Raw genomic sequence first — 22,941 nt, forward strand, 5'->3', positions numbered from 1 at the left:
CCAGAGAGGCAGTTTCGCTTGTGTGTGGACACATCCACACATTAAAGAGTCTTGAGCCCTATACAAACTTTGAGTAGTACCACACCTTTAATGCCCAGTGGATCCCTCACACATCCATATCCATTGAATTGGCTTTCTTTACTAGGTCCCAAATGGCATCCATATGGCTGGACTATTTGGGACATAACCCTTGTGTTGTTGGCATAAGGCCTACTGTCATACACAGTAGACCACAATGGGTGTTTTCTACGGTATTCCTGGCATCTGTTGGCATTCAGATCTGCTCCTGATTGTTCTCTGGAGATGTGCTGTTGCCCTGGGCCAGGCTTGTAATAGGCTGGTAATAAGGAAGTGATCTCTATGCCCCAGGTCAGGCAGGTGATAGGCTGGTAATAAGGAAGTGGTCTCTCTATGCCACCGATACACTACTGGCCTTACGGCAGGCTGTATGAATCACTGGATTGTTGTCACAGTTTAGGGCCTATTCAAATTACGGCATACTGTGTTTGCACAATGGAGGAAGACACACACACACTGCTATATGAGAGGATCTGCTGCTGTGTGTACAGTGTTGCAGAATATACCACATGAGGAGAGGTGACTAGAGTGAACTTGTGTTAGAGTTACATTTAGTGGAATCTCTCAAAACAAGGAAGTGTTGTATTTCATTGGCTTTCTCTGTTTCACAACTGAAAGTCCAACATATTTTCCCCCACTGAACACAGTGTATATCAAGTTGGACAGAAACACATACAGGCACATATGCTTCACTCAAGTCAAATTTTATTGGTCACATACACGTGTTTAGCAGATGTTATTGTGGATGTAGCGAAACGCTTGTGTTTCTAGTTCCGACAGTGCAGTAATATCTAACAATTTCACAACATATACCCAATACACACAAATCTAAGTAGGAATGAATTAAGACTATGTACATATGGACGAGCGATGTCAGAGCGGAATGGACTAAGATACAGTAGAATAGTATAGAATACAGTATATACATATGGGATGAGTAGTGCAAGATATGTAAACATTAAGTGAATGAGATACTGTAGAATAGTATAGAATACAATATATACATATGGGATGAGTAATGCAAGATATGTAAACATTATTAAGTGAATGAGTGGTTAGAGCATTGGACTGGTAACCGAAAGGTTTCAAGATCAAATCCCCGAGCTGACAAGGTAAAAATCTGTCGTTCTGCCCCTGAACAAGGCAGTTAACACACTGTTCCTAGGCCGTCATTGAAAATAAGAATTTGCTCTTAACTGACTTGCCTACTTAAATAAAGGTTAAAAAAATATATATATTAAAGAATAGTATAGAAAACAGTATATACATATGAGATGAGTAATGGCAGATATGTAAACATTAAGTGACTAAGATACAGTAGAATAGAATACGGTTGCAAACCGTAGTCTGGCTTTTTTATGGCGGTTTTGGAGCAGTGGCTTCTTCCTTGCTGAGCAGCCTTTCAGGTTATGTCGATATAGGACTCGTTTTACTGTGGATATAGATACTTTGTATCTGTTTCCTCCAGCATCTTCACAAGGTCCTTTGCTGTTGTTCTGGGATTGATTTGCACTTTTCGCACCAAAGTACGTTAATCTCTAGGAGACAGAACGCTTCTCCTTCCTGAGTGGTATGACAGCTGCGTGGTCCCATGATGTTTATACTTGCGTACGATTGTTTGTACAGATGACCGTGGTACCTTCAGGCATTTGGAAATTGCTCCCAAGGATGAACCAGACACATTTTTTTCTGAGGTCTTGGCTGATTTCTTTAGATTTTCCCATAATGTCAAGCAAAGAGGCACTGAGTTTGAAGGTAGGCCTTGAAATACATCCACAGGTACACCTCCAATTGACTAAAATAATGTCAATTAGCCTATCAGAAACTTCTAAAGCCATGACATCCTTTTCTGTAATTTTCCAAGCTGTTTAAAGGCACAGTCAACTTAGTGTATGTAAACTTCTGACCCACTGGAATTGTGATACAGTCAATTATAAGTGAAATAATCTGTCTGTAAACAATTGTTGGAAATGACTTGTCATGCACAAAGTAGATGTCCTAACTGACTTGTTAAGACTATTGTTTGTTAACAAGAAATTTGTGGAGTGGTTGAAAAATTAGTTTTAATGACTCCAACCGAAGTGTATGTAAACTTCCAACTTCAATTGTACGTATGAGATGTGTAATGCCAGATAGAACAACACTAATGTCAAGAACAGACAGCAGGCAGGCAGCTGTAATGGCGGTTTTACATCAGGTCGACTGACAGGCAGCACTCTCCTTCCCAGTTCCTCTTATCTGGCTGACAGTGCCTGAGCAGCCTACTGTGGACTGGAGTGTCTTGCTGTTTCCTTGCCTGTGTTGCATGGTGGGTAGCTCTTGTCCAGGAAGCCTCAGTGTCAGCAAGCTGCACGTAATGCCCCGGACCAGAGCTATGTGGTGGGGAACACTACCATATAGTCTCGTCGGACGATCACTCTCTAGTCTAGCTCACAACAAAGCTCTAGCTTGGTAGATCACTGCTGTATCCTGGGAGAGTCCCTGGGGCTTGGGCTGATGCACTCCTGTCCTAGCATGCTTTCTCTCTTTCTTTTACTCCTCTTCTCTCTCACAGACTGCCCAGCCTGTCCCAGCTTGTCTACTCCCATGCCTTCCTCCCACTGGGCACATACTGGTTGAATCAACGTTGTTTCCACATCATTTTAATGAAATTACGTTGAACCAACGTGGAATAGACGTTGAATTGACATGAGTGTCCACTGGGCTCCCTGGACTGGGTGAGTGTCCACTGGGCTCCCTGGACTGGGTGAGTGTCCACTGGGCTCCCTGGACTGGGTGAGTGTCCACTGGGCTCCCTGGACTGGGTGAGTGTCCACTGGGCTCCCTGGACTGGGTGAGTGTCCACTGGGCTCCCTGGGCTGGGTGTTTCCACTGGGCTCCCTGGGCTGGCTGAGTGTCTGGTGGAGTACAACAAAACCATTTGGTTTGGGTATGCATGATAATGTGAAAAGGGTGTAAGAGAATGGCTGACACATCAACCAAGGACACAGCATTGTCATCTGCTCACCCAAGGAAGTTAGTAATTACTGTAGATATAAATTCACACGGGAATGGCAAAATATGTCAGTTGAATGAGTTCATCTACTCATCTAATGTATTTCTCCACTGTTATTTTAGTAGACCATTACAGGATCACAACATCTGATCTCTACTGTTATTTTAGTAGACCATTACAGGACCACAACATCTGATCTTCACTGTTATTTTAGTAGACCATTACAGGACCACAACATCTGATCCCCATCGTTCCCAAGTGTGGTTTTCCCACAAACCATTTCCTTGTTTTTACAGCCTCTCTGGTTTCTGAGCTTCATATCAGAGCCTCATGCTTGGCAGTGCACTACGTTTAACCAGAGCCCTATGAGAATGTGTTGCCATTTTGGACTCACAGAGAGTGGCTGCTGATCACTATAGCATTATGGTTGTGCAGGCAGACCGTGGGCTTGGCTGGCATGTTGCCATGTCTGTCGTGTTACTGTGTAAACAGTAGGGCTGGGCTCAGGACTGCATGGCCATTTTCTCATTCACTGCACTAATCTCAGGGGAATTCGTACACACAGTGACTAAGGAGTGAGTGAGTGATAAATAGTTCCAGTAGTCCTTTCTGTTTACTTCCTGCCTCATAGATGTGTTTCTTTGTGATCCCTCTCCCTACAACATGTTATTGTCACATGCGCCACATACAACAGGTGTAGACAGTGAAAACCCCTAACCAACAATGCGTTAAGAAGAAAAATGTGTTAAGTAAAAAATAGAAAATTAAAGTAACAAATAATTAAACAAGTAACAAATAATTAAACATGATGTACCTCATAGATGTGTCTCTGTGTGTTCTCTCTCCCTATGTGTCTCTGTGTGTTCTCTCTCCCTATGTGTCTCTGTGTGTTCTCTCTCCCTATGTGTCTCTGTGTTCTCTCTCCCTACAGGCTCTAGATGTGTCTCTGTGTTCTCTCTCCCTACAGGCTCTAGATGTGTCTCTGTGTGTTCTCTCTCCCTACAGGCTCTAGATGTGTCTCTGTGTGTTCTCTCTCCCTACAGGCTCTAGATGTGTCTCTGTGTTCTCTCTCCCTACAGGCTCTAGATGTGTCTCTGTGTGTTCTCTCTCCCTACAGGCTCTAGATGTGTCTCTGTGTTCTCTCTCCCTACAGGCTCTAGATGTGTCTCTGTGTGTTCTCTCTCCCTACAGGCTCTAGATGTGTCTCTGTGTTCTCTCTCCCTACAGGCTCTAGATGTGTCTCTGTGTGTTCTCTCTCCCTACATAATCTAGATGTGTCTCTGTGTGTTCTCTCTCCCTACAGAATCTAGATGTGTCTCTGTGTGTTCTCTCTCCCTATGTGTCTCTGTGTTCTCTCTCCCTACAGGCTCTAGATGTGTCTCTGTGTTCTCTCTCCCTATGTGTCTCTGTGTTCTCTCTCCCTACAGGCTCTAGATGTGTCTCTGTGTTCTCTCTCCCTACAGGCTCTAGATGTGTATCTGTGTGTTCTCTCTCCCTACAGAATCTAGATGTGTCTCTGTGTGTTCTCTCTCCCTACAGGCTCTAGATGTACCTCATAGATGTGTCTCTGTGTGTTCTCTCTCCCTACAGGCTCTAGATGTACCTCATAGATGTGTCTCTGTGTGTTCTCTCTCCCTACAGGCTCTAGATGTGTCTCTGTGTGTTCTCTCTCCCTACAGGCTCTAGATGTACCTCATAGATGTGTCTCTGTGTGTTCTCTCTCCCTACAGGCTCTAGATGTGTCTCTGTGTGTTCTCTCTCCCTACAGGCTCTAGATGTGTCTCTGTGTGTTCTCTCTCCCTACAGGCTCTAGATGTACCTCATAGATGTGTCTCTGTGTGTTCTCTCTCCCTACAGGTTCTAGATGTAGACAGAGGAGTACTTCACAAGATCAAGAAGTCTGTCAAGGCCATAAACATCTCTGGCCTGGGTGAGTACAAAACAGTATAGAACAGTACACTACTACATAGTACAATACAGAACATTACAGTGCAACACAGTACACCAGTGAGTGAGTCGGTCCTGGTGTACAGTTTCCATATCCATAATGTATATAGCACCTATCTCACATTCACTACATCCACTAACCTGTGTACTCCAGTTGTGCAGCGTGTTGGTATCCCTCAATATACTTCACAATAATATTATAGAGAGAGAGAGATATGTTTATAGCACCTTAACACATTCCTCTCATTCCACACACCTGTCCCAGCAGGCCTAAGGAGCAGAGGTCCCTCCTACAATACGGTATATTAAATGTCCCTACTCAGTTAAACCCAGGCCCTTTTCTTCCATGACTGTCCCTCTCCACCCAGCCCACAGACCTTCCAGTGTAATCCCAGGGTCATAATCCTGGATCAGGGGCTGATAACCACGGCTCTAACCCAGTTGGACCTACACATGCTGAAATACCTTAAAGCTAGAATCCTTCATTGAAACAATAACAAGGTGTTTCCCCACCCCTGTTTTGCTAAAAAGCTGTCTCAAATTGAGACAGAGCTGGATGCAAAGACTGACCATCCATGATATCAAAATGATTGTTTTAACTATGTTATGAGGCTATACAGTGTTTGTTTACGTTTATTTTGTTTACAAACGTTGGGGTAAAACAAGCTTATATTTTGGGTTCTCATGGAGTGTGACAGTTGAACTAAAATCATCAGGCATTTATAAGTTATATTCTTCAACAATCAATGGATGTATATATCCTTTATACGTCCAAAAAGGGATTTAGCAACTAAGGATTCTAGCTTTAACGCCACATTGCTTCTGTTTGGAGCTGCTGTGTAAACTAAGCTCTGAGTCTTTACACACACTTTACAAGCCCAACATGCTCGTCACTGTTATGAAAGGCTGTGTAAGAATGACATCGTTAGTCTGTACCCAGATCTGTTTGTGCTGGTCTTGAGTTGACAACTCCAATAGCTATTGAGTTGGCAAGGCAGCAGTTAGGTGTTTTTACTTAGGATTTATGTCATGTATTTATGTCAACTAAAGTGTTGAGAGTGGTGGGAAGTCAGTCAGGAAAGTAGTAGAATGATTTTCATCCTGTTTCTGGGTCATACACTCTGTTCTAATGAAGCTTCTGCGTGGTCCTGCATGTTTCTGCGTGGTCCTGCATGCTTCTGCGTGGTCCCTCATGCTTCTGCGTGGTCCTGCATGCTTCTGCGTGGTCCTGCATGCTTCTGTGTGGTCCTGCATGCTTCTGCGTGGTCCCTCATGCTTCTGCGTGGTCCCTCATGCTTCTGTGTGGTCCTGCATGCTTCTGCGTGGTCCCTCATGCTTCTGCGTGGTCCTGCATGCTTCTGCGTGGTCCTGCATGCTTCTGCGTGGTCCTGCATGCTTCTGCGTGGTCCTGCATGCTTCTGCGTGGTCCCGCATGCTTCTGCGTGGTCCCTCATGCTTCTGCGTGGTCCTGCATGCTTCTGCGTGGTCCTGCATGCTTCTGCGTGGTCCCTCATGCTTCTGCGTGGTCCCTCATGCTTCTGCGTGGTCCTGCATGCTTCTGCGTGGTCCTGCATGCTTCTGCGTGGTCCCTCATGCTTCTGCGTGGTCCCTCATGCTTCTGCGTGGTCCCGCATGCTTCTGCGTGGTCCCTCATGCTTCTGCGTGGTCCTGCATGCTTCTGTGTGGTCCTGCATGCTTCTGCGTGGTCCCTCATGCTTCTGCGTGGTCCTGCATGCTTCTGCGTGGTCCTGCATGCTTCTGCGTGGTCCTGCATGCTTCTGCGTGGTCCCGCATGCTTCTGCGTGGTCCCTCATGCTTCTGCGTGGTCCTGCATGCTTCTGCGTGGTCCTGCATGCTTCTGCGTGGTCCCTCATGCTTCTGCGTGGTCCCTCATGCTTCTGCGTGGTCCTGCATGCTTCTGCGTGGTCCTGCATGCTTCTGCGTGGTCCCTCATGCTTCTGCGTGGTCCCTCATGCTTCTGCGTGGTCCCGCATGCTTCTGCGTGGTCCCTCATGCTTCTGCGTGGTCCTGCATGCTTCTGTGTGGTCCTGCATGCTTCTGCGTGGTCCCTCATGCTTCTGCGTGGTCCTGCATGCTTCTGCGTGGTCCTGCATGCTTCTGCGTGGTCCTGCATGCTTCTGCGTGGTCCTGCATGCTTCTGCGTGGTCCCTCATGCTTCTGCGTGGTCCTGCATGCTTCTGCGTGGTCCTGCATGCTTCTGCGTGGTCCTGCATGCTTCTGCGTGGTCCCTCATGCTTCTGCGTGGTCCTGCATGCTTCTGCGTGGTCCTGCATGCTTCTGCGTGGTCCCGCATGCTTCTGCGTGGTCCCTCATGCTTCTGTGTGGTCCCTCATGCTTCTGCGTGGTCCCTCATGCTTCTGCGTGGTCCTGCATGCTTCTGCGTGGTCCCGCATGCTTCTGCGTGGTCCCTCATGCTTCTGTGTGGTCCCTCATGCTTCTGCGTGGTCCTGCATGCTTCTGCGTGGTCCCTCATGCTTCTGCGTGGTCCCTCATGCTTCTGCGTGGTCCCGCATGCTTCTGCGTGGTCCCGCATGCTTCTGCGTGGTCCTGCATGCTTCTGCGTGGTCCCTCATGCTTCTGCGTGGTCCCTCATGCTTCTGTGTGGTCCTGCATGCTTCTGCGTGGTCCCTCATGCTTCTGCGTGGTCCCTCATGCTTCTGCGTGGTCCTGCATGCTTCTGCGTGGTCCTGCATGCTTCTGCGTGGTCCTGCATGCTTCTGCGTGGTCCTGCATGCTTCTGCGTGGTCCCTCATGCTTCTGCGTGGTCCCGCATGCTTCTGCGTGGTCCCGCATGCTTCTGCGTGGTCCTGCATGCTTCTGCGTGGTCCCGCATGCTTCTGCGTGGTCCCGCATGCTTCTGCGTGGTCCTGCATGCTTCTGCGTGGTCCTGCATGCTTCTGCGTGGTCCCGCATGCTTCTGCGTGGTCCCGCATGCTTCTGCGTGGTCCCGCATGCTTCTGAGTGGTCCCGCATGCTTCTGCGTGGTCCCGCATGCTTCTGCGTGGTCCCGCATGCTTCTGCGTGGTCCTGCATGCTTCTGCGTGGTCCTGCGTGGTCCCTCATGCTTCTGCGTGGTCCCTCATGCTTCTGCGTGGTCCTGCGTGGTCCCTCATGCTTCTGCGTGGTCCTGCGTGGTCACTCATGTTCTGCGGGGTCCTGCATGCTTCTGTGTGGTCCTGCATGCTTCTGCGTGGTCCTGCATGCTTCTGCGTGGTCCCTCATGCTTCTGCGTGGTCCTGCATGCTTCTGCGTGGTCCTGCATGGTCCTGCGTGTGCTTCTACATCTGCATTGCTTGCTGTTTGGGGTTTTAGGCTGGGTTTCTGTATGGCACTTTGTGACATCTGTTGATGTAAAAAAAGAAGGACTTTATAAATACATTTGATTGATTGATTGAACACCACATCCAAGCCAGTTTCCTGTCTTGCAGAGAGAATTCCTGACGCTCAGCACTCTATGAGACGCTTTGTGTATGTCCCTGAGGGGATAAAGTTGTATTGAATTGAATGTATACGCCTTCACAAGTTTATCAGTGATCAGACCTAACAATTTTCAGGTCAATTTAGAAAAGACAGTATCACAGAGATATGAAATGTCCACTAAGTCTCACTAACTCTTTAGGATACAAGTCTCACTAATAACTCTTTAGGATACAAGTCTCACTAATAACTCTTTAGGATACAAGTCTCACTAATAACTCTTTAGGATACAAGTCTCACTAATAACTCTTTAGGATACAAGTCTCACTAATAACTCTTTAGGATACAAGTCTCACTAATAACTCTTGGCATAGAGGCTCCTATTAAAATAAGAGTCTGTGTAAAGTCTCTTTGATTTGTTTTTAATGATGTAGAGTGTGTTTGTGACCCATGAAAAATCCCCTTTACACAAATTCTGATTTGACTACTGTGTTTCTCAGCCCACGTTGACAATGAGGAGCAGTATATTCAGTCTATGGAGAAGTTCGGAGACAACTGTGTCTCTAGAGAGGATCCGGAAGTGGGCTCAGCCTTCCTCAAGTTCGCCATCTTTACCAAAGAGCTCACAGCCCTCTTCAAGAACCTGGTGAGACCCCATCTCATATCACACATCTCTCTACCTGTCTGTCTCTCTACCTGTCTGTCTCTTTACCTGTCTGTGTCTACATCCCTCTGTCTCTGTACCTGTCTGTCTCTACATCCCTCTGTCTGCCTCTACCTGTCTGCCTCTACCTGTCTGTCTCTCTACCTGTCTGTCTCTACATCCCTCTGTCTCTACATCCCTCTGTCTCTACATCCCTCTGTCTCTACATCCCTCTGTCTCTACATCCCTCTGTCTCTCTACCTGTCTGTCTCTCTACCTGTCTGTCTCTCTCTCTAATTGTTGTTTTCAGTTGCAGAACATGAACAACATCATCACCTTCCCCTTAGACAGTCTACTGAAAGGAGACCTGAAAGGGGTCAAAGGGGTAGGTGTATATTATTAACCACAGTGTTTAATATACCAGTCAGAACATGTGTTTAATATACCAGTCAGAACATGTGTTTGATATACCAGTCAGAACATGTGTTTGATATACCAGTCAGAAAATGTGTTTAATATACCAGTCAGAACATGTGTTTAATATACCAGTCAGAACATGTGTTTAATATACCAGTCAGAACATGTGTTTAATATACCAGTCAGAACATGTGTTTGATATACCAGTCAGAACATGTGTTTAATATACCAGTCAGAACATGTGTTTAATATACCAGTCAGAAAATGTGTTTAATATACCAGTCAGAACATGTGTTTAATATACCAGTCAGAACATGTGTTTGATATACCAGTCAGAACATGTGTTTAATATACCAGTCAGAACATGTGTTTAATATACCAGTCAGAACATGTGTTTAATATACCAGTCAGAACATGTGTTTAATATACCAGTCAGAACATGTGTTTGATATACCAGTCAGAACATGTGTTTGATATACCAGTCAGAAAATGTGTTTAATATACCAGTCAGAACATGTGTTTAATATACCAGTCAGAACATGTGTTTAATATACCAGTCAGAACATGTGTTTAATATACCAGTCAGAACATGTGTTTAATATACCAGTCAGAAAATGTGTTTAATATACCAGTCAGAACATGTGTTTAATATACCAGTCAGAACATGTGTTTGATATACCAGTCAGAACATGTGTTTAATATACCAGTCAGAACATGTGTTTAATATACCAGTCAGAACATGTGTTTAATATACCAGTCAGAACATGTGTTTAATATACCAGTCAGAACAAAGGTGGCACAAGAGGGAGTAGGCTTATCCCATACTAGTCTTCTTGAACACCTGTATCGTCACCTGCTAGTCCCCCTGAGTCCAATCCAAGCCAATTGATAGTCATGACTTCAGCTCTTGTCATTTGTATCCCTTGTGTTAATACTGTTATGTTCCTGTTTTATTTCCACAGGATCTTAAAAAGCCTTTTGATAAGGCCTGGAAGGATTATGAAACTAAAGTGTGAGTTAGAACCACATTATTATTATCACAACTGCCTCTGTTTCACCACCACTACTACCACCACTACTACTACCACCACTACTACTACTACCACCACTACTACCACCACGACTACTACCACTACTACTACCACCACTACTACTACTACCACTACTACCACCACTACTACTACCACCACTACTACTACCACTACGACTACTACCACGACTACTACCACCACGACTACTACCACCACGACTACTACCACCACGACTACTACCACCACGACTACTACCACCACGACTACTACCACCACGACTACTACCACCACTACTACTACCACCACTACTACTACCACGACTACCACCACGACTACTACCACCACTACTACTACCACTACTACTACCACTACTACTACTACCACCACTACTACCACCACTACTACCACCACCACTACCACCACCACTACTACCACTACTACTACTACCACTACTACTACTACTACCACCACTACTACTACCACCACTACTACCACTACTACTACCACCACTGCCCCCACTACTACTGCCACCACTACTACCACCACTACTAAATAAAATCAAATTTATTTATATAGCCCTTCGTACATCAGCTGATATCTCAAAGTGCTGTACAGAAACCCAGCCTAAAACCCCAAACAGCAAGCAATCCAGGTGTAGAAGCACGGTGGCTAGGAAAAACTCCCTAGAAAGGCCAAAACCTAGGAAGAAACCTAGAGAGGAACCAGGCTATGTGGGGTGGCCAGTCCTTTTCTGGCTGTGCCGGGTGGAGATTATAACAGAACATGGCCAAGATGTTCAAATGTTCATAAACGACCAGCATGGTCAAATAATAATAAGGCAGAACAGTTGAAACTGGAGCAGCAGCATGGCCAGGTGGACTGGGGACAGCAAGGAGTCATCATGTCAGGTAGTCCTTAGGCATGGTCCTAGGGCTCAGGTCCTCCGAGAGAGAGAAAGAAAGAGAGAATTAGAGAGAGGACACTTAAATTCACACAGGACACCGAATACGACAGGAGAAGTACTCCAGATATAACAGACTGACCCTAGCCCCCCGACACATAAACTACTGCAGCATAAATACTTGAGGCTGAGACAGGAGGGGTCAGGAGACACTGTGGCCCTATCCGAGGACACCCCCGGACAGGGCCAAACAGGAAGGATATAACCCCACCCACTTTGCCAAAGCACAGCCCCCACACCACTAGAGGGATATCTTCAACCACCAACTTACCATCCTGAGACAAGGCCGAGTAGAGCCCACAAAGATCTCCGCCACGGCACAACCCAGACAGGAAGATCACATCAGTGACTCAACCCACTGAAGCGCACCCCTCCTAGGGACGGTATGAAAGAGCCCCAGTAAGCCAGTGACTCAGCCCCTGTAATAGGGTTAGAGGCAGAGAATCCCAGTGGAAAGAGGGGAACCGGCCAGGCAGAGACAGCAAGGGCTGTCTGACCCACTGAAGAGATGAGTCTTCAGTAAAGACTTAAAGCTTGAGACCGAGTTTGCGTCTCTTACATGGGTAGGCAGACCATTCCATAAAAATTGAGCTCTATAGGAGAAAGCCCTGCCTCCAGCTGTTTGCTTAGAAATTCTAGGGACAATTAGGAGGCCTGCGTCTTGTGACCGTAGCGTACGTGTAGGTATGTAAGGCAGGACCAAATCAGAGAGATAGGTAGGAGCAAGCCCATGTAATGCTTTGTAGGTTAGCAGTAAAACCTTGACATCAGCCCTTGCCTTGACAGGAAGCCAGTGTAGGGAGGCTAGCACTGGAGTAATATGATCAAATGTTTTGGTTCTAGTCAGGATTCTAGCAGCCGTATTTAGCACTAACTGAAGTTTATTTAGTGCTTTATCCGGGTAGCCGGAAAGTAGAGCATTGCAGTAGTCTAACCTAGAAGTGACAAAAGCATGGATTAATTTTTCTGTATCATTTTTGGACAGAAAGTTTCAGATTTTTGCAATGTTAAGTAGATGGAAAAAAGCTGTCCTTGAAATGGTCTTGATATGTTCTTCAAAAAAGAGATCAGGGTCCAGAGTAACGCCGAGGCCCTTCACAGTTTTATTTGAGACGACTGTACAACCATTAAGATTAATTGTCAGATTCAACAGAAGATCTCTTTGTTTCTTGGGACCTAGAACAAGCATCTCTGTTTTGTCCGAGTTTAAAAGTAGAAAGTTTGCAGCCATACACTTCCTTATGTCTGAAACACATGCTTCTAGAGAGGGCAATTTTGGGACTTCACCATGTTTCATTGAAATGTACAGCTGTGTGTCATCCGCATAGCAGTGAAAGTTAACATTATGTTTTCGAATGACATCCCCAAGAGGTAAAATATATAGTGAAAACAATAGTGGTCCTAAAACGGAACCTTGAGGAACACCGACATTTACAGTTGATTTGTCAGAGGACAAACCATTCACAGAGACAAACTGATATCTTTCCGACAGATAAGATCTAAACCAGGCCAGAACTTGTCCGTGTAGACCAATTTGGGTTTCCAATCTCTCCAAAAGAATGTGGTGATCGATGGTATCAAAAGCAGCACTAAGGTCTAGGAGCACGAGGACAGATGCAGAGCCTCGGTCTGATGCCATTAAAAGGTCATTTACCACCTTCACAAGTGCAGTCTCAGTGCTATGATGGGGTCTAAAACCAGACTGAAGCATTTTGTATACTACTACCACCACTACTAGTACCACTACTAGTAGTAGTACCACCACTACTACTACCACCACTACTACTACCACTACCACCATCACCACTACTACTACCACTACTACCACCACCACCATTACCACCACTGCCACTACTACCACCACCACCACTACTACTACCACCACTACTACTACCACCACTACTACTACCACCACTGCCACTACCACCACTACTACTACCACCACTGCCACTACCACTACTACTACCACCACTACTACTACTACCACTACTACTACCACCACCTCCGCCACTACTACTACCACCACTGCCACTACCACCACCACTACTACCACCACTACCAACACCACCACCACCAACACTACCACCACCACTACCACCACCTCTACCCCCACCACTACTACCACTACCACAGTTTGAGAGTTTCAAAACTACACAACCTGTTACTGTATGTGGGTTAAAAATGTGGGGGGGAATAGTTTTGTTGAATAGCCTGCGTACCTGTTAGAGTAAGCGTAAGCGCACCATGAAGTTGCATGTGTGGGTTCAGCTTAACAACAACTAGAAATGGGAAACAATGGAAGCTAGTAAAAGGTAAACTGCTACTATTCATGAAACAGCTGATAAGGCAGACAGAACTTAAGAGAGAGAAAATAAGACTAGACCTACTATAGCGGCACCTGTTGCCTGCTTGTATGTGATTACAAAACTCCTCACATTTTTGTGAACACTGATTTTGTCTCTGAGATGTATTTAGTGTTGAATGAACTACGGTATAGACAGTCAAGGGGTTTGCATTTCTGAAATTGTGCAGTACATGTTGGACGTCCCAACAGTATCTTTTCATTTTCAGCATGACAGGCATAAAAGGTGTGAATAAGCTCTTGTACATTTATTTGATAAATGACTTGACATAGAGATCATTCTAGTTCACTGTATGAGGACTGGGCAGGTCATTTAAGAGTTACTAGTTTACTAAAGACCAATGCCTTGGACCAAACACCTGCGGTGTCGTCATAGAGCCTTTTGGTTGATGTGATTGACTGGTGGTTTGATGACTCACTCTAAGGGAATGAGAACAGTTTAATAACTCTTAACATAAACTGAGGAGAGTAAATATTGATGTAATTGTATTTTTTATTAACCCATCCCATCTTCGGAGGACAAACATGTATATATTTTTTTTAGACCTCAGCTCTTTAATCCCACCTCTCTCAGCCCATCCCACCTATCACCATAGCCCTCAGCTCTTTAATCCCACCCCTCTGCCACTCTCAGCCCATCCCACCTATCACCGTAGACCTCAGCTCTTTAATCCCACCTCTCTCAGCCCATCCCACCTATCACCATAGACCTCAGCTCTTTAATCCCACCTCTCTCAGCCCATCCCACCTATCACCATAGACCTCAGCTCTTTAATCCCACCTCTCTCAGCCCATCCCACCTATCACCATAGACCTCAGCTCTTTAATCCCACCCCTCAGCCACTCTCAGCCCATCCCACCTATCACCATAGACCTCAGCTCTTTAATCCCACCCCTCTGCCACTCTCAGCCCATCCCACCTATCACCATAGACCTCAGCTCTTTCATCCCACCTCTCTCAGCCCATCCCACCTATCACCATAGACCTCAGCTCTTTAATCCCACCTATCACCATAGACCTCAGCTCTTTAATCCCACCCCTCTCAGCCCATCCCACCTATCACCATAGACCTCAGCTCTTTAATCCCACCCCTCTCAGCCCATCCCACCTATCACCATAGACCTCAGCTCTTTAATCCCACCTCTCTCAGCCCATCCCACCTATCACCGTAGACCTCAGCTCTTTCATCCCACCTCTCTCAGCCCATCCCACCTATCACCATAGACCTCAGCTCTTTAATCCCACCTATCACCATAGACCTCAGCTCTTTAATCCCGCCCCTCAGCCACTCTCACCCCATCCCACCTATCACCATAGACCTCAGCTCTTTAATCCCACCTCTCTCAGCCCATCCCACCTATCACCATAGACCTCAGCTCTTTAATCCCACCTCTCTCAGCCCATCCCACCTATCACCGTAGACCTCAGCTCTTTAATCCCGCCCCTCAGCCACTCTCACCCCATCCCACCTATCACCATAGACCTCAGCTCTTTAATCCCACCTCTCTCAGCCCATCCCACCTATCACCATAGACCTCAGCTCTTTAATCCCACCTCTCTCAGCCCATCCCACCTATCACCGTAGACCTCAGCTCTTTCATCCCACCTCTCTCAGCCCATCCCACCTATCACCATAGACCTCAGCTCTTTAATCCCACCTATCACCATAGACCTCAGCTCTTTAATCCCACCCCTCTCAGCCCATCCCACCTATCACCATAGACCTCAGCTCTTTAATCCCACCCCTCTCAGCCCGTCCCACCTATCACCATAGACCTCAGCTCTTTAATCCCACCCCTCTCAGCCCATCCCACCTATCACCATAGACCACCCTCGTTTGGTTTCCATGTGTCATACATTTTTCAATTGCACAGTATCCTCAGATTGTGAGCTGAAGATGAAAGATGAAAACCTTTCCTACCAGTATTATTATATTATTTATTGACTGACTATGTCTTTCCAGATCACCCAACACTGCTAGTTGTAAGGTTCATTTTAAGTGCATGTTATGATTTTTTTTAACCATTCCTGAACCTGTGACCAGAAACAAGTTACATAGGGGTAGTACCAGAATAAATCATCAATTGATTTTGTCTCTTCGCAGCAAAATCTACAGAGCTGAGATTGTTGTATGCCCCATATGTATAGTATTCTGTTGGTGGCAAGAATTGTATATAATAATTTATATTGAAGTGTTGAATCAAGTGTTGTTTTTTGTACCCGTTCATAAACCATGTGTCATGGAATCGGTACATCACAAATCTCTTCCCATTTTATTTTGAAACCTGCATGGCGCAGCTGTGAACATTTTCGTCCTCAAATAAAACTGGTATATTTTTCTATTTTATGCCAATTCCTTCCAGCCAATCTTTAATATATGGCAGGCAAACAAGTTGCCTACCTTCTTCCTTTTCCGCTTGCCTCCTCCATTTTTGTGGTAATGCTACAATCGGTTTGGTGTAAGTTTTGATTGTGCAGATATTGATATCATGTTAATTAGTGAATCATTTTCCTTCTTCATCCATTCATCCTGTGCTTCATCATCACTGAGACCTCTGTGTTCCTGCAGCACTAAGATAGAGAAGGAGAAGAAGGAGCATGCTAAGCAGCATGGGATGATACGGACAGAGTTCAGTGGAGGAGAGATCGCTGAGGAGATGGAGAAGGAGAGACGCCTCTTTCAGCTCCAGATGTGTGAGGTTGGATGAATCTGGCTATCTAATTATTTCACCTATCAGAGGCTATGCAGGATAGAAGACACGACAGGGTCCACTGAGGAGTATTTACACATGTCCGTTAATATTCTCTACAGTATCTTCTCAAAGTGAATGAAATTAAAACGAAGAAGGGGGTCGACTTTCTCCAGAACCTCATCAAATATTTCCACGCCCAATGCAAGTATGTTGTTTTCATTTACAAGTGATTTCAGATAAGCACTGTTCAGTCAGATTAGCACTGTTTAGTCAGATAAGCACTGTTCAGTCAGATTAGCACTGTTTAGTCAGATAAGCACTGTTTAGTCAGATTAGCACTGTTTAGTCAGATTAGCACTGTTTAGTCAATGCATTTGTCTTTTGTAGGAGACTAATGCTTGACCCAGCTTGACTCCTGGTGACCTCTGTTTTCTCTCTCCTCACAGCTTTTTCCAGGATGGTCTGAACACAGTGAATAGCCTCAAACCTTCCATAGAGAAACTGGCTACAGACTTTACTATAGTGAGCCACTCTGTCCAAGCATCCATATCTTATAATATTCTCTTTGGATCTTACCATGGTTTTACTGCCTGTCTGTCAATAATGTGGCACTCACCACCCAGTTCTCTCACTTCCTGTTTCTCAGATCAAACAGACCCAAGATGGAGAGAGGAAACAGCTTAGTGAGCTCAGAGACGTTCTCAAGTCCTCCCTACAGTCTGAACAGAAAGAGGTGAGCTCTCAATCACTGGAGTAAGTAGCGGAGGTGATTTAGAGTCACACCCTTGGGATGAGGTAGCCCTGCCTGCCTGCCACTTAAAACTAGTGTCACCTTTTGCCCAAGAGGGAATCTCCTCTTGTTCTTGTGGTTAGGCCATTGGTTTACTGAGTAGGAGACCAGTGTTCAGATCCCACCAGTTACATTAGCTTGGTAGCAGAGAGGAAGGGACCTAATCCAATGACAGACCAGTTATAGCACATATACTGTAATGTATTTGGTCTTACCTGTCATAGGACCTTGTCATAGGAAAATAGGAAAAGCCTGTAGTTCTCCCTCACAAGACCCTAGTCTACTTACAGGAGTATAGATGACTAGTCTCGTGTGTCGTGTCATGTTACAATGCAATAGACTGATCATGGTTTCCACCAGAGGCTAGGAGAGTGAATGTCTGCTTTCTTGGTAAACTTTAGCTCTTTCCCCAATCAAGGCAGAGTTCCAAATTGCACCCTATTCCCTATATAGTTAACTACCTTTACCATGGCCTATAGGGTGCTATTTGGGATAAAGCCATAATCAATGTTCTTAACCACAGATAGGATTTGAAGGAAATAAAAACAGCTTCCGAACTTCCTGACCACTGCACACATTGATATCTGTAATCTTTTCTGAATGCAAGGCTCTGCTCAAGCCCTCCATTCAAATCTCAATTGCTTCTAGAGTCACTCACTCTATTTGAATATATCAAAATAAGGCTGCAAGGTGTACACCTACACTGCTAGAAGAAATGGTGCTCTGTAGAACCAAAAAAGTGTTCAATGGCTCGCTTCACATATGGCTCTCAAAAAGGACTGTATAGAGTTGCAAAGCACCATCATTTTTATGCAGCGTAGAGTAGAATAGGCCTTCAGGAGAGGACATTGAAGAAACCTGATTCAGATGAACACCTGAGCTATGAGAGATGGGAGAAGTGTTAAGTCCTCATGACTGAGTGTGTCTCTGATGCATTAGGATACCCAGGCCAAGCAGACAGGATACAGCCTTCACCAGCTCCAGGGGAATAAGGCCCACGGTACAGAACGCTGCGGAATGCTGTACAAGAAGAGTGAGGGGTGAGTGGACAGAGCTTTATAATCACCAATTTGGCCTCTGGTCTCTTACACAGAGCCAAGAGGAGCTGTTTGTTTCCCCGACAAAGGCAGGGAAATGTGGTTTTCGCCGAGGCGTTGGGGTAATATGATGATATGATGTAATATGATGTAATATGCCTTATCACATACATCATTCCATTTGCTGTTCATGAAATGGTATGGTTTGGTATTTTATTAGCTGTTGTGAAAGCAGTAGCTACTTCCTGGGGTCCACACATAACATGACACATTACATAATACAGAACATTAATAGACAAGAACATTAAGGACAGAACTACATACATTTAAAAATGGACATGTAGCCTACATATCAATATGTACACACAAACTATCTAGGTCAAATAGGGAAGAGGAGTTGTGCTGTGAGGTGTTGCTTTATGTTATTTTAAACCAGGTTTGCTGTTTATTAGAACAATATGAGATGGGAGTTCCATGCAATAATGGCTCTATATAATGGCTCTATATAATGGCTCTATATAATGGCTCTATATAATGGCTCTATATAATGGCTCTATATAATGGCTCTATATAATGGCCCTATATAATGGCTCTATATAATGGCTCTATATAATGGCTCTATATAATACTGTACTCTTTCTGGAATTTGTTCTGTATTTAGTTGTGGTTTGTGATAGAAGCTGTGCCGTAGAGGAATAGAGTGTTCTAGTGAAATAATGAATGTTTACTCTTCTTCAGTCTCAGGAAGGTGTGGCAAAAGAGGAAGTGTTCGGTGAAGAACGGGTTCCTGACTATCTCCCATGGAACGGTAAGAGACTTCCTGTTTTTGTCTTCTCCTATTGGTCACTCACTTTCCTTCATGCATGCTGTCATGCATGGCCCTCTCCTTACGGTCTGAATATACAGTACATACTACATGTCAGTCAGTGGGATTCTGTAAGGTCTTTATTTTGGACACATTTCTTCCGTAAATTGGAAAAAAAATACCCCTGAGTCTGGCTTCCGCAGTGAATTCCCTGTGAGCCTGGCTTCCGCAGTGAATTCCCCGTGAGCCTGGCTTCCGCAGTGAATTCCCCGTGAGCCTGGCTTCCGCAGTGAATTCCCCGTGAGCCTGGCTTCCGCAGTGAATTCCCCGTGAGCCTGGCTTCCGCAGTGAATTCCCCGTGAGCCTGGCTTCCACAGTGAATTCCCCCTGAGCCTGGTATCCACAGTGAATTCTCCCTGAGCCTGGTATCCACAGTGAATTCCCCCTGAGCCTGGTATCCACAGTGAATTCCCCCTGAGCCTGGTATCCACAGTGAATTCCCCCTGAGCCTGGTATCCACAGTGAATTCCCCCTGAGCCTGGTATCCACAGTGAATTCCCCCTGAGCCTGGCTTCCACAGTGAATTTCCCCTGAGCCTGGTATCCACAGTGAATTCCCCCTGAGCCTGGTATCCACAGTGAATTCCCCCTGAGCCTGGTATCCACAGTGAATTCCCCCTGAGTCTGGTATCCACAGTGAATTCCCCCTGAGCCTGGTATCCACTGTGAATTCCCCCTGAGCCTGGCTTCCACTGTGAATTCCCCCTGAGCCTGGCTTCCACAGTGAATTGTCCCTGAGCCTGGCTTCCACAGTGAATTTCCCCTGAGCCTGGCTTCCACAGTGAATTTCCCCTGAGCATGGCTTCCGCAGTGAATTCCCCCTGAGCCTGGTATCCACAGTGAATTCCCCCTGAGCCTGGTATCCACAGTGAATTCCCCCTGAGCCTGGTATCCACAGTGAATTCCCCCTGAGCCTGGTATCCACAGTGAATTCCCCCTGAGCCTGGCTTCCACAATGAATTTCCCCTGAGCCTGGTATCCACAGTGAATTCCCCCTGAGCCTGGTATCCACTGTGAATTCCCCCTGAGCCTGGTATCCACAGTGAATTCCCCCTGAGCCTGGTATCCACTGTGAATTCCCCCTGAGCCTGGCTTCCACAGTGAATTCCCCCTGAGCCTGGCTTCCACAGTGAATTGTCCCTGAGCCTGTCATCCACAGTGAATTGTCCCTGAACCTGTCATCCACAGTGAATTGTCCCTGAGCCAGGTATCCACAGTGAATTGTCCCTGAGCCTGTCATCCACAGTGAATTGTCCCTGAGCCTGTCATCCACAGTGAATTGTCCCTGAGCCTGGTATCCACTGTGAATTCCCCCTGAGCCTGGCTTCCACAGTGAATTGTCCCTGAGCCTGGCTTCCACAGTGAATTGTCCCTGAGCCTGTCATCCACAGTGAATTGTCCCTGAGCATCAAATCAAATCAAATTGTATTAGTCACATGTGCCGAATACAACAGGTGTGTAGACAGTGAAATGCTTACTTACAAGCACCTAACCAACAATGCAGTTTAAAAAATATAAATAAGAAATAAAAAGAACAAGTAATTAAAGAGCAGCAGTAAAATAACAATGGCGAGACTATATACAGGGGGTACCGGTACAGAGTCAATGTGTGGGGGCACCAGTTAGTCGAGGTAATTGAGGTAATATGTACATGTAGGTAGAGTTATTAAAGTGACTGCATAGATAATAACAGAGAGTTGCAGCGACGTAAAAGGGGGGGGGGGGGGGGGTTGGCAATGCAAATAGTCTGGGTAGCCATTTGAAATAGAGTTTCCACAGTGAATTTGTCCAATGATAATGGAAGAAAAGGATCACATTTGTTCTGTTTCCCTGCATTCCACATTTTACATGAAATACCTGGACAGTAATTGTGCGACAACACTGCTGTTCTTTGGGCCTTTACAGAGATGTGGCTGTAAGCCAACGATACATTTCTAGGAGGCTGCTGCATTTGACGTTCTCTTTTTATTTTTTAAATGATGTTTTTTATTAAAAGTAATTTTACTGTTTGGCATTACCCAACTGGGAAAGTGGCATAAATACAATATGATCAACTTCAGCCCCCTCGGTTCTCTTACTCTTCTTTGCTCCTCTCTCATAGGCTAACACACCACCAGCAAAACTCAACCTGCTAACCTGTCAAGTGAAGCGTAACCCGGACGAGAAGAAAAGCTTTGATCTCTTCTCACGTAACTTAAGCAGCACTTTGATGCTCCATCTCAAACCTCTGCAACACTAGTCTGAATATGTAGCTAAAATAGCAAAAGCATGATAGAAACTATTCCCTAGACTCTATGATATGATATTTATTGAAAGACAGACATGTATCTTCCATCGAGTCTCTTAGCATCTCTTACTGCAAGTGCCAGTTGTATGTTGCTCAATCAGCCTATTATTTGTCTAAACAGATGACAGAACCTATCACTTTCAAGCTGAGGATGAGGCAGAGTGTCAGATGTAAGTACTGTGCCTGTCTGTGCCTTTTGCACTATGCAAGTTTGTGTGTGAACGTGGTGTGTACATCATTATGTGTGTACATGATACAGGTGGTACATGTAATTGGTCTTTCAGATTCTCTTTAAGTTTTTCGCGTCACTAATGGAACCCTATTCCTCATAGGGCTCCGGTCAAAGGTAGTGCACTACATAGGGAATAGGGTGCCATATGGGACTCAACCTTTGCCCTCAGAGCTTACTGGTTCTCTCTGCTGCCTGTGTTTTCAGATGGATCTCAGTCCTGCAGAACAGTAAGGAGGAAGCCCTGAACGATGCCTTCAAAGGAGACCAGGACGAGGGAGGGGAGAACAACATAGTCCAGGAGCTGACCAAGGCCATTGTCAGCGAGGTCAAGAGGATGAGCGGCAACGATGTGTGCTGCGACTGCGGAGCGCCCAGTGAGTGACACACAGAGCATGCTGGGAAAAGGCAGCATGAATGTTTTGTGGTCTTCCTCCCAGAGGGTTATTATATCAAAGTGAAGAATGCACAGTCTACATATGTGAATGTGTGAGGGTCTGACATGGGTTTAGTCATTTACAAGGCTGAATGTACAACCCGGCATGGTTTGACAATTGACATGGGCTTTTCTCCATGTGCTGCACACACATTCTTAGGATTCTTTGTTAGGTCAGTCAGATTAGTTCTGCAAAGACAGAAGAAAGAGTGTTGGCTGTTCAGGCTGTCGGATGTTACTGAAATCCCACTGGGCCTATACACTGAGTGTGCAAAACATTATGAACACCTACTCTTTCCCTGACATAGACTGACCTGGTGAATCCATGTGAAAGCTATGATCCCTTATTGATGTCACTTACTAAATCCAATTCAATCAGTGTAGATGAAGGGGAGGAGACAGATTAAAGAAGGATTTTAAGCCTTGATACAATTGAGACATGGATTGTGTATGTGTGCCATTCAGAGGGTAAATGGGCAAGACAAAATATTGAAGTATTTAAGTGCCGTTGAACGGGGTATGGTAGTAGGTGCCAGGAGCACCGGTTTGACTGTGTCAAGAACTGCAACGCTGCTGGGTTTTTCACGCTTAACAGTTTCCCGTGTGTATCAAGAATGGTCCACCACCCAAAAGACATCCAGCCAACTTGACACAACTGTGGGAAGCATTGGAGTCAACATGGGCCAGCATCCCTGTGGAACACTTTCGACACCTTGTATAGTCCATGCCCAG

General features: G+C 45.6%; 1 protein-coding gene across 3 annotated transcripts in view; it reads left to right on the forward strand.

Moving 5' to 3' along the window:
• Positions 1 to 22,941, forward strand: part of LOC110529443 (arf-GAP with SH3 domain, ANK repeat and PH domain-containing protein 2) — a 40,293-nt gene that overhangs the window by 2,743 nt on the left and 14,609 nt on the right. For 2 of the 3 annotated variants that reach the window (XM_036984828.2, XM_090242621.1), the window contains exons 2-14: positions 4,931 to 5,003; positions 8,959 to 9,104; positions 9,412 to 9,486; positions 10,481 to 10,530; positions 16,443 to 16,572; positions 16,686 to 16,771; positions 17,013 to 17,088; positions 17,213 to 17,299; positions 18,296 to 18,396; positions 19,132 to 19,201; positions 21,359 to 21,446; positions 21,666 to 21,714; positions 21,981 to 22,150. In XM_036984828.2, coding sequence (XP_036840723.2) covers positions 4,931 to 5,003; positions 8,959 to 9,104; positions 9,412 to 9,486; positions 10,481 to 10,530; positions 16,443 to 16,572; positions 16,686 to 16,771; positions 17,013 to 17,088; positions 17,213 to 17,299; positions 18,296 to 18,396; positions 19,132 to 19,201; positions 21,359 to 21,446; positions 21,666 to 21,714; positions 21,981 to 22,150 — 1,201 coding nt within the window. Of the gene's footprint in view, positions 1 to 2,632; positions 5,004 to 8,958; positions 9,105 to 9,411; positions 9,487 to 10,480; positions 10,531 to 16,442; positions 16,573 to 16,685; positions 16,772 to 17,012; positions 17,089 to 17,212; positions 17,300 to 18,295; positions 18,397 to 19,131; positions 19,202 to 21,358; positions 21,447 to 21,665; positions 21,715 to 21,980; positions 22,151 to 22,941 lie in introns of all 3 variants that reach the window. The other variant, XM_090242620.1, reaches the window with a different exon arrangement.

Source organism: Oncorhynchus mykiss, chromosome 8 (assembly GCF_057628025.1).
Source record: "Oncorhynchus mykiss isolate SJ-2025 chromosome 8, ASM5762802v1, whole genome shotgun sequence".
NCBI classification, from domain to species: Eukaryota; Metazoa; Chordata; class Actinopteri; order Salmoniformes; family Salmonidae; genus Oncorhynchus; species Oncorhynchus mykiss.